The sequence below is a fragment of the Bombina bombina genome, chromosome 11 (assembly GCF_027579735.1).
Source record: "Bombina bombina isolate aBomBom1 chromosome 11, aBomBom1.pri, whole genome shotgun sequence".
In the NCBI taxonomy this organism is placed as follows: domain Eukaryota; kingdom Metazoa; phylum Chordata; class Amphibia; order Anura; family Bombinatoridae; genus Bombina; species Bombina bombina.
In genome coordinates, this window is record NC_069509.1 from 167,108,093 (window position 1) to 167,126,095 (window position 18,003).

At 34.8% G+C, this 18,003-nt stretch overlaps 1 protein-coding gene across 1 annotated transcript in view; it reads left to right on the top strand.

The window, feature by feature from the left end:
• The first annotated feature begins 1,179 nt into the window (after window positions 1–1,179).
• LOC128641729 (uromodulin-like) overlaps window positions 1,180–18,003 on the top strand; it is a 50,649-nt gene continuing 33,825 nt past the window's right edge. Inside the window, exons 1-6 of the mRNA XM_053694254.1 lie at window positions 1,180–1,327; window positions 2,037–2,275; window positions 5,107–5,229; window positions 7,161–7,338; window positions 8,461–8,598; window positions 12,937–12,951. Of these exons, the coding sequence (XP_053550229.1) occupies window positions 1,213–1,327; window positions 2,037–2,275; window positions 5,107–5,229; window positions 7,161–7,338; window positions 8,461–8,598; window positions 12,937–12,951 (808 nt within the window). The 5' untranslated portion in view covers window positions 1,180–1,212. The remainder of the gene's footprint in view (window positions 1,328–2,036; window positions 2,276–5,106; window positions 5,230–7,160; window positions 7,339–8,460; window positions 8,599–12,936; window positions 12,952–18,003) is intronic.

The window sequence follows — 18,003 nt, forward strand, 5'->3', positions numbered from 1 at the left end:
AGTCAGTTGCCGCCCCCTCCACATTCACGGCCAATTGGCCGCAAGCAGGGGGTCAGTTGACATGAAGTGCACAAACAGCGCTCTCACTGAAACCTAACACAGTTTCCATGTATGAACACTTCAAATAATTCCTGTGTAACCTAACTGTAACTACACCTACACTACCTGCCTCACACTGTAAAGTCTCACCAGTGAAAAGGGGGTGAGACAAGCATGACTGAAACCGTATACGTAACCTGAACTTCCGAGATTGGAATAAATCGCACTACTGGCAATGTATCCCAATCAAAATGCAGGTTACTCCCCTGAAACGCCCAGCTAACTCCCACAGAACTACATCTACGTCATGTCTTCACTATAATTAACTAATAAAGACAAAAATACCCTCTTTCTATTATAACTATAGGAGCTATGTCAATACATGTATACACAATGTTTAAATAATACGCATTTTCCTGTATAATGCATATTAATTTTCAACCCTAACTAACTTGGGACAGTATGGAAGATGCAAAAAAACAAACAAAAAGAGTAATTTTAAAATGTATTTCACCCTGTACTGTATTGAAACACATTATTAACACATATCTTTAAACCCTTAGAACTTTTTTATTTCAATTATTTTAAAATCATTTTTATTAGAAAGTATTATGAGTGTAACTTTACTTTTAAATCTATCTTTGATGTGTTTTGTGCAACATTTTATTCGAGTGTAACAGTTAGTTAACCAGTTAATCTCTTAAATTGAGCATGAAAATACTTGAAATTATATATTTGTTCTATAATCTCTTCAAATATCTTAAATATGTATGACTAGAAAAGGAAAAATTAAAATAGATACAAATTAGATTTGTATTAGCTTGAATTGTGGCTATGATAGAATGAAAGGAACACACAAATAATGCACGTGCACACATGTGCAACTATATATATATTAGGCGGGATCAGGTTTAGGATTAGGAGGGATCCTGGACTAAAAGAAGTTGCACCCAGGTGGTAAATCACCATAGAACAGGCTAACAATGGTATTGAGCTGGTTGTTCATTCCTGTGAGTGCATTTCTCTCTGTGTGTATGTATATATATATATATATATATATATATATATATATATATATATATATATATATATATATATAAATTAGTTATTTTGATTTATTTGTTTTCATTAGAGTCGTCTTCTTTGACTTATCTGGTGGACACTACCGGATCCATGTCTGATGACCTTCAGCAGTTAAAATTAGTCAATGGATGGCTCCTTGACAGAGTTTCACAGAGATTCCCGTGTGGCGTGAGGCAGTACACCATGGTGGAATTTAATGATCCAGGTATAATATTTTATTTAACATACTTGAAATTATTTACATTCTAGCTCTGATCTCAACAAGCTTTATAAGTATTTTTCAGAAGTAAATGACACAAATCTCTACTTCAACATATTGGAGAGAATTACAAACAACATATAACACAAATAATGTCTGTCGATCATAAAAAATGAATCAATACACAAACAAAAAATCCAATTGAAAAAATCCAAACTCTCCTCACAAGTAACATGGCTCCTGTTGGTGAGAATTTCCCCGTTTCCACAACTTTTTTTTATGGATCCTTGAAAAAGATGTGGAAACGGAGAAACGGATCCTGGATGCTTAGGAGGTGTGTCGCTGGGAAGGGTGAGACCACCGTAAATATTAGCAAACAGAGACTGATTGACTTTCAGTGTATCTTCTTATAGCAGTTCCTTTGTATAAGTGTAACAGTCATTACTGTATATAGATATTGACGGCAGATAAGAGCCATAAACCCAACAAGTCTGCCGATATTTCCTAAAAGTATAAACTTATCTAGTCCGTAGGATAGCCTTATGCTAATCCCAGGAATTCTTAAAGCCCCCCACAGTGTTTAGTATAATACAGGAGTATTTATTTATCTATTTATCTGTACACATTTTTATTATTTGCAATTTTACTAATTCTGTATTTTGGGTGAACACATAGATTTTTTTATACATTTGAATTATTTTCTTCTTCCTGTCAGCTGTTGGGCCTGTAAAATATACTGTTTCAAAATCTGAATTTGGAGACTTCTTCAATAATATCAAGGTGTATGGAGGAGGAGATTGCCCAGAATTGGCTGTTGCTGGGCTGGAACTAGCCCTGAAATCTTCACCCCAAAATTCATTCATTTTGGTCCTGACGGATGCTTCTGCTAAAGATTACAATAATGCAACCCTAGTAAATGACGTCTACTCACTGATAGCTGAAAAGCAATCACAGGTACAGCATTCTGTAAGATGCAGATTGATTGTTTTTAAACTGACATGCAGTTTTCAGTAACATGAGATAATGCCATGAACAGAGTGCATTACATGAAGCAATGTGGGTTTCTAAAGAGACAATTAAAGTAAAAATTAAAATTAATAAAAAATAATAATCTAATAATAAATAAAATAAAAAATTGATTGCGTGCTAACTGCGCTCAACTGCGCGGACAGGTTAGCACGTGTATTACAAGTGAAAAGGAAATTGGAATGTAAAATATTTCTTTTTCAAGACACATTAATATATATATATAAAAATTGATTTGAAGTTATATTGCATATTTCAAGGTATTTAACAGAAAATGGCTTAAAAGCTAAATATATATATTTACAGTATATATATGTTTATGTATGTGTGTATATGTGTTTATGCAGTATGTATATGTGTGCATACATATTTACACATATAAACACATAAATACACATGAATATACATATATGCAAATAAAAATACACACATATATAGTACATATTTAGAAATAAATATATACATAATCATATAATAGACCTTTTCCAGTTAGATTGTCATATACCATATCCCTTTTAACCTTTATAAAACATTTTTATCAATATTTATATGATTTTTTTTATCAGAATATAATTTTATATATGAGTGTAATCGTTTATTTTAATATGTTTTGAATGTGTTTTGTAAACTTTTTTGTGTAACCCTATTACACTAGGGGGCTGATTCATTAATGTTCATACACTGTCTGCATTTATCATTCCACAAGCATTTCTCACAAAATGCCGCCCCCTCCACATTCACGGCCAATTGGCCGCAAGCAGGGGGGTATAAATAAACCCGATCGTATCTGATCAGGCTGATTGCTGTCCGCCGCCTCAGAGGTGACGAACGAGTTAAGGAGCAGCGGTCTTAAGACCACTGCTTCTTAACTTGTTTCCGGCAAGTCTGAAGGCTCGCACGGAAACAGCAGCATACGCTGCTTCTTAAATCGTCCCCTATGTATCCAGTCACACTAATCGTGCACAGTTTATGTTTGCGCTTGAGCGTAACCTTTTACTTCCTACATGTAATATGCTTGTTAGTTAGCGTGGTCACCATTTGCAGTTTAGCCCTATGTTTTCACATGTCCCTTTAAATGAAAACATGGCTGGTAGGCGTCTTGCTCTGCTTTTGGCAGCTGTTCAGTTCAGTATTAATAATGTGCAATGTTTTGTCTAAAATGCACTTAAAGAGACAAAAAAAGTTTAAAATGCACAATACAACACTACTGTATTCTTTAAAGCAATGGTAACCTTTTTTTTTCAGTAATTTTTATAACATGAAATAACATTAATAAAACATCTTTTAAATGCATTTTGTTTGCAGAAAAAATATATATTTGAATTCTCTTTTTTAATCCCCCTCATGCTAAATCTTACAGCCAATAGTAAGACTAGTACCTCCCACCTGCCCTTTGTAATTCTATAGAAGCCTGCTCTTCAAGTGATAGTACATCCTAGTGTTTGTGAAATGCTAGCATTTACCAGTGCAACAAATAAAAGAGGACTTTCAGTCATGAAGTATAAACTACTTCATGCTGAAAGTTCCTTTATTTGTCTGCAGCATTCGCAGCACTAAGCGCCTCAGGCCGCCCACGGCAGAACGTTATTTTATCACTGAGGTGATCTTATCCAATAGCATGCTAGCTACCCGGCATAATGCCAGCTGGTCTGCATGGCTATTAGCTAAGAGGTGTAAACGTCACCTCATTTAAATAATAGCATTCTGCCGTGGGCTGCCTGAGGTGCTCAGTGCGGCGAACGCTGCAGAGATAGAAAGGAACTTTCAGCATAAAGTATTTAATACTTCATGACTGAAAGTCCCCTTTATTTGTTCCAATGGTAAATCCTAGCTTTTCACAAACACTAGTATTTACTTTCACTTTAACACAGTATAGTATAACATTGTGTGCTCTCTTAGGAGATAAGCATCATGAGTATTCACAGATACTACAGCATTAAGAAAATAGTTAAAGTCACAGCCCTAAACTAAGCAGGCACACATACATTATCATTAGAAACAACTCAGCACATGAGTATTCAGATTCAAATTTAGCTACCTTGATTTTGGTAGATATGAAATCCTTGTTTCCATAACTTAGTAATGATTTTGTCCGTAAAACTCTCTATATCAAACCTAAGCAAGAAAAAAAAGCGCTGCTCCATTTAGAAGTTAGAATATATTATTTTTATTTTTGTCAAGAGGTTCTTCCCTGTCCCATGAATCCTCCTGAACCTAGGTATCCAATCAGGGCACAGTTCCAGAATAAGTGTATATGCGTGCATGCAGTATTAAGCAGTGACAAAATAAAACGGACATAATTGGCCTATTGCATTTGTCAACCACAGTGTTATCACATACCCTCTTTGACCAGGTGGACCAGGAAAATAATTCCTGTATTCTGTATTATTCACTATGTGCTCTTTCTCAAAAGTGACTTTGAGAAACCGCAATGAAGCACAAAATGCGTTAGGGACTCAAGTGTCTGCTTTTAGCACATTGAAATAAAAGTAACATATTACCATGTTTACCTGGGTTACAACTTCTACCTTGGTTACTGTTGCATTTTCTCCTCCTACCTTATAAGTTTGTCCCACTTAAAGCCCCCAGAATCTACCCATAGGTTGCTTGGTGCCTGTCGATTGGACATTAATACCTTGATTTGTTACTTGACTTTTCTGCAAGATTCAAATAAATTTGAATGACTTCTTTTTACTAATTCTTTTTTTGACAATTTGTGTTCTACAGTTTCATTTTTTTGTTTTTTCCTTTATCTCTAGGTGTACTTTTTAATTACCAATCTTTGTTCAGGTGTATATGCTCCTGATTTTATGATATACAGAGAGATTGCACAAAGGAGCTTTGGACACGTATTTGAAGTTAGTCTATCAGAGCTGGGAAAAGTAAGTTGGTAACCTTCAGTTTGACATCCACCTGTGCTAAGAACATGTATTTACAAGGCTGTTAAATATTGAACAGGACATGAAAATGTATGACATTAATTTGTGTAAAATATAGATATTTCAAAATTCCAACCACTACCCCATAATGGTTTCTATTTGTGAAGATCGATGTATGTTGGCCTGCCCGTCACCCACCCTATTCTACTAAATATTCTCAGTTCTCTAGGTGCTTGTGAGACTGCCAATCATGGTTTAAATAATTTATCTCAACAAATGCTTCAGTGATTTCTTTTATGGTAATACATCAGTTTTGTCGTTATCAAAAGAAGTTAAAGTGATGATAAATCTGAGCATTTTAAAAACCCTAGGATTTACCATCACTAAAAATAAAAAGGACTTTCAGTGATCACTTTGTTACAAAGGGAGCTAAACTTACCCATTCTGTGTAGTGACCGCCTTACTTTCTTCCAGGATATTAGCGTTTCCGGGCTCCCATGGCACAGCACTCTTTTTTTCGATCTGGCCACCTTACTACCTCTAAACCAATAGCCTTGCTAGTCATATGACTTTATGCTAGCATGCCAATTGGTTTAGAGGTGGAAAACGTCACCTCACTGAGAACAGAGCACTGTGCCGTTGGCAGCCAGAGCTGCTGAGTTTAGCGAGGAGATTGTGGCACAGAAAGGGTAAGTTTAGCACCCTTTTTTACAAAGTGATGACTGAAAGGCCTGTTGTTTTATAGTGATGGTAGACCACAGAATGTTTTAACCACTTGGATTTACATCAGTAAAAGGCTTTTTATTGGGTCCTTCAATCTATGATCTATTGTCTTTGCAGCATTTCTTCCAGGATATCACCACCTCATAATCAATAAATTAAAAAATGAAATCTTAGTAATTTATGTTTCTAAAACAACAACAATACATGAAATCCCCATTATTGTTGAGACTTCCAGGAAAATATAAACTTTTTACATCATCTACTTTGGAGTAATGCGTTTTCCATTAGTAACCACATCCAGTCTTCCACCAAATACTGTCATTTCCACTTGCAAAATATTTCTAAAATATTATTTCATTGGTTTACTTTTCAACAGAATTTCATATTTTCCCTTATTATAAATTTGTCTTCAGACTCAACCACTATTCATCTTCTGCCACACCTATATATGATGGTCTATACTGGCAGCTATTAGACAACAGGATCAAATTAAAAAACCTTCTTCAATACTGTACACAATACTATGGTTATAAATTCTTCAAATACTCCCCCCTCACTATATCTGTGACCAGGGGTGGAACTACCATTGGTGCAGCAGGTGCAGTCGCACCAGGGCCCAAGAGCTGGAGGGGGCTCATAACAGCCCGTCTATACATAGTTGTGTGCAGAATGTTTACAATCCTAATGCGGGGGAGCCTTTTATTAGTGCAGGTTGTAGGTCCATCTGTCTATCTATCCTAAAAATCATTATACAGAGCAGAATGTATATTAATACTTTTGCTTTCTACTGAGTTACCTTTGGGGGGTCCCAAAACAATCTTGCACCAGGACCCTCTGTTGAATAGGTCCGTTACTGTCTCGGACCCTACCCTTCTCTGACCGAACATCACTCTCGCTAACAGAACTTTTCTCATGCTGATCATGTGCTGTAGAACTCTTTACCTTTATATATTGCACTCTTCTATAGTCTTGAAGTTTCTTTTATCAACACCTGACTGTTCAGAGAACCTTTAAATTCCCTAAGTTGCATACAAGGCCAATTCTTTAATCACTCATCATTCAGACATCAACCAGTCTCCTCAACCTTTGTTCTCCAACAACCTCTTAGATTGGATGATGATGATAATAATGCTGAACACATTTTCACATTTACATTAGTGTGCACTACTGAATTTACTAATAATATTGCTTTTTTATTACACATTTCCTAGGTGATGTATTATTTGGACTTTACACTTTCCAGGCCTGTTAACAGCTCCAGACGACTGTTCTCAAAAGAATATAATGGGGGCAAACATGCTGATAATTTTTCAGTTACAGATATTTTTACTGCTCTAATAGTGACCACAGATGGAGTGTTTTACTCAATAAAGCTAACTGGACCAGACAGTATGTATTAAAACAACTATAAACTGTGGCAATAGCTTATCTATCTATCTATCTATCTATCTATCTGTCTGTCTGTCTGTCTGTATATTTGTTTGTTTATCTACGTATCTGTTTATCTTAAGTCTTTTTTAAAGTTTAAAACCTCTATCTTATGTCATACATTTGTTCTCATCTTAAGATAATGAATGTTCAGGCCTACTTTTATTTAACACAATGCTTTAAAGGAATACTCTAGTCAAAATTAAACTTTCATGATTCAGATAGAGCCGGCAACATTAAGCAACTTTCTAATGTATTCCTATTATCAAATTGAATTCTTTCTCTTGGTATTCAGCACCTGGGAAGCACTTTCTGATTGGTGTCTAAATGTAGCCACCAATCAGCAAGAGTTACCCAGGCTCTGAACCAAAAATGGGCTGGCTCCTAAGCTTACATTCAAATAAAGATATCAAGAGAACGAATAAAAAGTGATAATGGGAGTAAATTAGAAAGTTGCTTAATATTGCTGCTCTATCTGAATCATGAAAGTTTAATTTTGACTAGACTATTCCTTTAAGCCATATGTGCCCAAAAGGTAGGTTCCAGCAAAACTGACCAGTGGATCACAACATTGTTGGGTGACTTTGCCAATTAAAGGGACATTGAACCCAATTTTTTTCTTTCATGATTAAGATAGAGCATGCAATTTTAAGCAACATTCTAATTTACTCCTATTATCAAATGTTCTTCATTCTCTTGGAATTTTTTTTAAAAAGCTTACATGCCGGCCCCATTTTGGATGAACAACCTGGGTTGTTTTTGCTGATTGGTGGATAAATTCATCCACCAATAAACAAGTGCTGTCCGGGGTTCCAGGCTTTCTTTTTTCAAATAACGATAGCAAGAGAACGAAGAAAAATTGATAATAGGAGTAAATTAGAAAGTTGCTAAAAATTGCATCCTCTATCTGAATCACGAAAGAAAAAATTTGGGTTCAGTAACCATTTAATGATGTTAATATGGTTCTACTAAGGCAAAAATAGACAAAATGTGCTTGAATAAATTCTTCACCACAACTGTGTATTGTTTAAATTAACAATAATAATAATAACAACAATAATAATATTTTCCTCTAAACTCCAGGTTCTGATGTTAAAACAAAAGTCATTGTATCTGAAACTTGGGGATCCATGCACCTTGTGAAAAAACCTACTCCAGGAAATTGGAAAATGAATGTCCATGTTGAAAGTTCAGGTTCTGTACGTGTGGAGGGCTTTCAAGGTATGTTAGCTTTATACTTCTAATGCAGTTTTAACTTGTTGTTTATATTTATATTGCTGAGATCGCTTGGCTGTTATTTGTTTTGCTCATTTTAAAATGTACAAAAGAATCACAGAGCTCCAATGATGACGCTGTAGACACATTTTGCTCACTCATGCAGGTGAAATGGACACTAAGCTCTCTGAGATTTTACATCCATTTATATTTATCCTCAAGAGGAGAGGTTAACAAAGAAGAGGCTTTTTTAACATAGGATAACATTGCAGCCCCATTACTAAAATGATACTTGGGGGTCAAATTATCAAGCTCCAAATGGAGCTTGATGCCCCTGTTTCTGTCGCTGGAAACAGTCGTTTTGAAGCAGCAGTCGAAAGACAGCTGCTCCATAACTTGTCCACCTGCTCTGAGGCTGTGGTCTTCAATCCGACCCGATGCTATAGGATCAGGCTGATTGACACCCCCTGCTAGCGGCCGATTTGCTGCAAATCTGTAGGGGGCGGCATTGCACAAGCAGTTCACAAGAAGTCCAGTCTAATAGAAGGAGGAAAAACACCCAATATTAAAGAGTTTTAATTCCTCCCACTTTTCCATGATCCCGCAGTCATACATATGGTTAAGAAGGAGACATTTTAAGAAGTGCAAAATGGTACTGCTGACTGTATATAAAATACAAGGGCAGATCTTGTGGACTCTCACCATAATGAAATAATTTCTTTCTCAATATTGTTAGAGTCCATGAGCCATCACATGTGGGATCCTATGCCCAAGCTTTGAAGTCCATGAGACCAACATGAAATAAGGTGGGAAAAAACAGTTAAGGCACATAAAGGCATTATATAAGCACTGTGACCTGCAGAAATTTACTACCAAAAGCAACCTCAGAAGAAGCAAACATGTTGAAATGGTGAAATTTGGTAAAAGTGTTCAAAGATGACCAAGTAGCTGCCTTACAAATATAATTAATGGAAGCTTCATTCCTGAAAGCCCAAGAGGTAGCAACTGCTCTAGTAGAATCAGCAGTAATTCATTCTGGGGAGACTTCACGACAGCCAAGTATGCATTGTGAATTAAAGCTTTAAACCATGCTGCCAATGATATTGCTTTAACTTTTTGTCCCTGCGGGGACCAGAAAAAATGGATAAACAAAGGAGATAAATTTCTAAATTCTTTTGTAGATTGAAGATAAAATGTAAATGCCCTGACTACATCCAAATTAGAATGTTGCCTTTTTAGGAGTTGGACTGGGAGATCGAACTACAATTTTCCTGTTATCCCAAGATACAACCAAAGGAAGGAAAGAGTAGTTAGTTCTTTAAACTGCTTTATCCTGATGCAAAAATCAGGTAGGAAGAATCACAAGAGAGAGCAGAAAGTTCAGGCACCCTTCTGGCCCAAGAGAAAAAGTACTTTCTAAGAGAACCTTGGATCATTAAAAGAGGTACTGTCCTCTAAAGAAATGATAGTCCACCTAGAGATAGTGATGTCCACCTTTGGAATAGTCTACTATGCCTTAAATCTTTCAGAGGGTAAAGGGAACATGTTTTTGAATTTGGCCGAGGGAAGAAAGGGGATGGCTGGTTTGTTCCATTCCTTGTTATTTAGGTCAGAAACCAAATCAAGAACAGGAAAGGTAGATGGCTTCTTAGGGACTGCCTTATGGAACTTTTCCACAGATTGTCTGCAGATGGCAGGTCCTCAACCTCCAAGGCTATTAAAATCCCCAGTTAGAGAGCATGTATGTGCTCTGACCTGAATTTAAAGGACACATCTTCTGCTAATTCGTCAGCCAAGGGTTCTCCTGGGTTTTTGAATAATTATCCTCAGCAGAGGAGGAAGATTCTGTTTTAATTGTACTCCTGACTACTCTTTGGGATGTCACACATTAACTTAGGGCCAACGAAGAGTGATTTTCTGCCCTTTGCATGTGTTTGCATTTAACTGATGGAGACATGAAAGCCATCAGTTAAGAAATTGCAGAGTAAATATAATGTTTGAAACTAGGAGACAGCGCTGTAGAGCTGTCCTGGAAATAAACCTGGAAGTAGTAAATCCCTGAGCACTCAGCTGCAAATGCAATTCTGCATGACCCTGTCTAGCATTACTCATAGACTCTGAGTATAAATGGCATAACTGAATGGGGGGGGGGGCACCAACAAATACTACATAGCAAACATTTTTGTGAAGGGGTTAAATTGTCAGTAGATTGCCTTTCCAAGGGGTCATCATGATGTCCGGAGATGTGAGCTGCACCAGTTTTCTCCATAATATGTAGAATATAGTAAAAAAAAAGTCAAGAATCTACAAGTAGATAGCAGCATAGAAATACATTAGAGGCCAAGAAAGGTGTTACCCCCTAAGGGGAACACAGTATAACTGGCACAATGTAAAACTGAAGTCCCTAGAAGGGAATAAAAAAAAATAGACACGTCTCTTTAAAAAGAAAATATGTGTTTTAAAATGTAAAAGTGTAAGGCTTACAGTAGTTGTGTACTGTCCCCTTTAAACAATAAGACATTTTAATGAAATAGCTATTTTAATCAGGCCCAACAAAGAAGAGGTTAAAATAAGGAAATGTGCCCCTGTTCTGTTAGGCCTGAGTGTCTAATTAACCTTTCCTCCTGAGAGCTTCTTCCCTGCTTGAGAAGATGGCTACAACATAGAAGAGCAGATTAATTTATATTTAAAGTGGTAAATATAAAAAGACAATATTCAATTTTTTAGATATTTTTTTCTTTTTAAAAGTGCCTAAAACTGTGTTATCTGGTGTACATGACTATGTCACCAGGCTATGTGACACATGATCATGCTAATAGCCTGCGTGCTATGAAGGTAAATGGTTCTTACCTGTTAGCCCCTTTGTCTACCATGCTCCCCTTAGTTGCAGAAAACTATTTTCAACAGGTAGGCCTATCTGAGGCAGCGTAAGCACAGTGTCAAGGATATCTAAGGAACAGTACACTGTAGACCACAGGATTGGTGGGTATGCCCACATTTCACCAGGGAGGCTTGTGGTATCTCCACACTGGGAAAAGATTTTCACTGCCTGCCTGAACTCCTGTCCACTCCTCTGCTCTGTTTGTAGGTTTTCAGAGAAGAATACAGGATCTAAATGTTGTGCTGATCAGCGCTTCAAGTTTCATCATCACTCATTGCTGGGGGCTAAAAATTGATTAAGTGGGAGGGATTAAAACTCTGTTACGTTGTGTGTTTTGTCTCTCTTATTAGACTTGACTTTAATAACTGAAAGGTGACCCTGAAGGAAGTCTATGTAAGGGTGATTAAGGAAGCTAGACGTGGACCCATTGCTCAGTGTACCTAAAGAGATATGGCTGCATCTCACTGACGAGGCTCACACTAAGCTGAAATATACATCTGGGGTTTTGCCGTTTCTCTCGTTCAGAGAGGGACTGCCTGGTATTTCAGGGCTGGACTGTACTGTTAAGTAAGGATCAGACTGATTTACTACAGGAAAGTTCTCTGTGAAAGGCACATGTTGAGAAAAAATGAGGCTGCTCCTAGGGTAGTAACTAGCCATAGAACAGGCTATTATGCTGTTGTTCGTTCCCAGGTTCAGCGCTTCTCTCTTTTGTAGATAAATAGCAGAGATGTTTATTATATGGAGTAAAATTAGTTAATTTCCAACAAGAAACAAAAAAATGAATTCCTCTAAAACTTGAATCCTTTTCTATTGTAATCAAGAGCAATAGCCTTTCCTATTTTTACCCACTCTAGTACAAACAATCTGTAGATTGACATAAACCCAAAGTGCCAGATTACAAGTGTAGCGCTAAATATCGCTTGCGAGCACACTATAATGTGCACTGGTATTACAAGTAAATCGAAATGCGAATACAACCTCGCGTTCGCATTGCTAGGAAGCATTGTGCTCACGAGAATGCGCTTCCATGGGCTCCTAAGGGGGCCTCTTTCAGATGCTGTCACAGACAGCATCAGAACCTTGCGCAGTGAAGGGGGTAAGTAGTTGGTCCATTTGTTTGAATATCCGTTTTTCCTTACGAGTTTGCATTCGTACTGAAACGAATGTACGTGTCTACAGCTTATTATTATCATTAAGGTAAATGGTTTAGCCAAACAAAAGGTGTCAACTTGCCCCAATAGATTTTTAACAGCACACTCAGTCATATTACTTCATTGTTTCATGTTTTTAGGATATAGGAATCTACTGAACTTTAGTTCAGTATAATTTGTACTTTCCCTTTAAGTACGATAGATTGCTAAGCATTGTTTTTAGAGAAATATGACGTCATTGAATGTTACAATATTTATATTTTACTCCAAGATATAAACCCTAATTTTATCTTCTCTATTTTCTTTTAGCAACGAACACGACATGTAAGTAATGCTTGTTTTCTTATTCCTAAAACAAAATGAGAAATTATTTTACATCACTTGTTAATTCTTACAGTTAAAATATGGACAAAAAAGTAACATGTTTATATTGTATAGCTTCCGAGTGTAGAGTGACATGTTTATATTGTATAGCTTCCGAGTGTAGAGTGACATTCTTATATTGTATAGCTTCCGAGTGTAGAGTGACATGTTTATATTGTATAGCTTCCGAGTGTAGAGTGACATTCTTATATTGTATAGCTTCCGAGTGTAGAGTGACATGTTTATATTGTATAGCTTCCGAGTGTAGAGTGACATTCTTATATTGTATAGCTTCCGAGTCTAGAGTGACATTCTTATATTGTATAGCTTCCGAGTGTAGAGTGACATTCTTATATTGTATAGCTTCCAAGTGTAGAGTGACATTCTTATATTGTATAGCTTCCAAGTGTAGAGTGACATTCTTATATTGTATAGCTTCCGAGTGTAGAGTGACATTCTTATAATGTATAGCTTCCAAGTGTAGAGTGACATTCTTATATTGTATAGCTTCCAAGTGTAGAGTGACATTCTTATATTGTATAGCTTCCAAGTGTAGAGTGACATTCTTATATTGTATAGCTTCCAAGTGTAGAGTGACATTCTTATATTGTATAGCTTCCAAGTGTAGAGTGACATTCTTATATTGTATAGCTTCCAAGTGTAGAGTGACATTCTTATATTGTATAGCTTCCGAGTGTAGAGTGACATTCTTATATTGTATAGATTCAGAGCATAGAGTGAGTGTAGAGTGACATTCTTATATTGTATAGATTCAGAGCATAGAGTGAGTGTAGAATGACATTATTTATATTGTATATTCAGAGAGTAGAGTGACCTATTTATATTGTATAGATTCAGAGTGTAGAGTGACATTATTTATATTGTATAGATTCAGAGTGTAGAGTGACCTATTTATATTGTATAGCTTCAGAGTGTAGAGTGACCTATTTATATTGTATATTCAGAGTGTAGAGTGACCTATTTATATTGTATAGATTCAGAGTGTAGAGTGACCTATTTATATTGTATAGATTCAGAGTGTAGAGTGACCTATTTATATTGTATATTCAGAGTGTAGAGTGACCTATTTATATTGTATAGATTCAGAGTGTAGAGTGACCTATTTATATTGTATATTCAGAGTGTAGAGTGACCTATTTATATTGTATATTCAGAGTGTAGAGTGACCTATTTATATTGTATATTCAGAGTATAGAGTGACCTATTTATATTGTATATTCAGAGTGTAGAGTGACCTATTTATATTGTATAGATTCAGAGTGTAGAGTGTCATTTTTATATTGTATAGATTCAGAGCATAGAGTGACCTATTTATATTGTATAGATTCAGAGTGTAGAGTGACATTTTTATATTGTATAGATTCAGAGTGTAGAATGACATTATTTATATTGTATATTCAGAGTGTAGAGTGACCTATTAATATTGTATAGATTCAGAGTATAGAGTGACCTATTTATATTGTATATTCAGAGTGTAGAGTGACCTATTTATATTGTATAGATTCAGAGTGTAGAGTGACCTATTTATATTGTATATTCAGAGCATAGAGTGACCTATTTATATTGTATAGATTCAGAGTGTAGAGTGACATTTTTATATTGTATAGATTCAGAGTATAGAGTGACCTATTTATATTGTATAGCTTCAGAGTGTAGAGTGACCTATTTATATTGTATATTCAGAGCATAGAGTGACCTATTTATATTGTATAGATTCAGAGCATAGAGTGACCTATTTATATTGTATAGATTCAGAGTGTAGAGTGACCTATTTATATTGTATAGATTCAGAGTGTAGAGTGACCTATTTATATTGTATAGATTCAGAGCATAGAGTGACCTATTTATATTGTATAGATTCAGAGCATAGAGTGACCTATTTATATTGTATAGATTCAGAGCATAGAGTGAGTGTAGAGTGACATTATTTATATTGTATAGATTCAGAGTGTAGAGTGACCTATTTATATTGTATAGATTCAGAGCATAGAGTGACCTATTTATATTGTATAGATTCAGAGTGTAGAGTGACCTATTTATATTGTATATATTCAGAGCGTAGAGTGACCTATTTATATTGTATATATTCAGAGTGTAGAGTGACCTATTTATATAGTATAGATTCAGAGTGTAGAGTGACATTATTTATATTGTATATTCAGAGCATAGAGTGCCCTATTTATATTGTATAGATTCAGAGTGTAGAGTGACCTATTTATATTGTATATATTCAGAGCGTAGAGTGACCTATTTATATTGTATATATTCAGAGTGTAGAGTGACCTATTTATATTGTATAGATTCAGAGTGTAGAGTGACATTATTTATATTGTATATTCAGAGCATAGAGTGACCTATTTATATTGTATAGATTCAGAGTGTAGAGTGACCTATTTATATTGTATAGATTCAGAGTATAGAGTGACCTATTTATATTGTATAGATTCAGAGTATAGAGTGACCTATTTATATTGTATAGATTCAGAGCATAGAGTGACCTATTTATATTGTATAGATTCAGCGAGTAGCGTGACCTATTTTTTATATTGTATAGATTCAGAGTGTAGAGTGACCTATTTATATTGTATAGATTCAGAGTGTAGAGTGACCTATTTATATTGTATAGATTCAGAGCATAGAGTGACCTATTTATATTGTATAGATTCAGCGAGTAGCGTGACCTATTTTTTATATTGTATAGATTCAGAGTGTAGAGTGACATTTTTATATTGTATAGCTTCAGAGTATAGAGTGACCTACTTATATTGTATAGATTCAGAGCATAGAGTGACCTATTTATATTGTATAGATTCAGAGTATAGAGTGACCTATTTATATTGTATAGATTCAGAGCATAGAGTGACCTATTTATATTGTATAGATTCAGAGTATAGAGTGACCTATTTATTTTGTATAGATTCAGAGCATAGAGTGACCTATTTATATTGTATAGATTCAGAGTGTAGAGTAACCTATTTATATTGTATAGATTCAGAGTGTAGAGTGACCTATTTATATTGTATAGATTCAGAGTGTAGAGTGACCTTTTTATATTGTATAGATTCAGAGTGTAGAGTAACCTATTTATATTGTATATTCAGAGCGTAGAGTGACATTTTTATATTGTATAGATTCAGAGTGTAGAGTGACCTATTTATATTGTATATTCAGAGTGTAGAGTGACCTATTTATATTGTATATTCAGAGTATAGAGTGACCTATTTATATTGTATATTCAGAGTGTAGAGTGACCTATTTATATTGTATAGATTCAGAGTGTAGAGTGTCATTTTTATATTGTATAGATTCAGAGCATAGAGTGACCTATTTATATTGTATAGATTCAGAGTGTAGAGTGACATTTTTATATTGTATAGATTCAGAGTGTAGAATGACATTATTTATATTGTATATTCAGAGTGTAGAGTGACCTATTTATATTGTATAGATTCAGAGTATAGAGTGACCTATTTATATTGTATATTCAGAGTGTAGAGTGACCTATTTATATTGTATAGATTCAGAGTGTAGAGTGACCTATTTATATTGTATATTCAGAGCATAGAGTGACCTATTTATATTGTATAGATTCAGAGTGTAGAGTGACATTTTTATATTGTATAGATTCAGAGTGTAGAGTGACCTATTTATATTGTATAGATTCAGAGTGTAGAGTGACCTATTTATATTGTATAGATTCAGAGCATAGAGTGACCTATTTATATTGTATAGATTCAGAGCATAGAGTGACCTATTTATATTGTATAGATTCAGAGCATAGAGTGACCTATTTATATTGTATAGATTCAGAGCATAGAGTGACCTATTTATATTGTATAGATTCACAGCATAGAGTGAGTGTAGAGTGACATTATTTATATTGTATAGATTCAGAGTATAGAGTGACCTATTTATATTGTATATATTCAGAGTGTAGAGTGACCTATTTATATTGTATAGATTCAGAGTGTAGAGTGACATTATTTATATTGTATATTCAGAGCATAGAGTGACCTATTTATATTGTATAGATTCAGAGTGTAGAGTGACCTATTTATATTGTATATATTCAGAGCGTAGAGTGACCTATTTATATTGTATATATTCAGAGTGTAGAGTGACCTATTTATATTGTATAGATTCAGAGTGTAGAGTGACATTATTTATATTGTATATTCAGAGCATAGAGTGACCTATTTATATTGTATAGATTCAGAGTATAGAGTGACCTATTTATATTGTATAGATTCAGAGTATAGAGTGACCTATTTATATTGTATAGATTCAGAGCATAGAGTGACCTATTTATATTGTATAGATTCAGCGAGTAGCGTGACCTATTTTTTATATTGTATAGATTCAGAGTGTAGAGTGACCTATTTATATTGTATAGATTCAGAGTGTAGAGTGACCTATTTATATTGTATAGATTCAGAGCATAGAGTGACCTATTTATATTGTATAGATTCAGCGAGTAGCGTGACCTATTTTTTATATTGTATAGATTCAGAGTGTAGAGTGACATTTTTATATTGTATAGCTTCAGAGTATAGAGTGACCTATTTATATTGTATAGATTCAGAGCATAGAGTGACCTATTTATATTGTATAGATTCAGAGTATAGAGTGACCTATTTATATTGTATAGATTCAGAGCATAGAGTGACCTATTTATATTGTATAGATTCAGAGTATAGAGTGACCTATTTATTTTGTATAGATTCATAGCATAGAGTGACCTATTTATATTGTATAGATTCAGAGTGTAGAGTAACCTATTTATATTGTATAGATTCAGAGTGTAGAGTGACCTATTTATATTGTATAGATTCAGAGTGTAGAGTGACCTTTTTATATTGTATAGATTCAGAGTGTAGAGTAACCTATTTATATTGTATATTCAGAGCGTAGAGTGACATTTTTATATTGTATAGATTCAGAGTGTAGAGTAACCTATTTATATTGTATAGATTCAGAGTGTAGAGTGACATT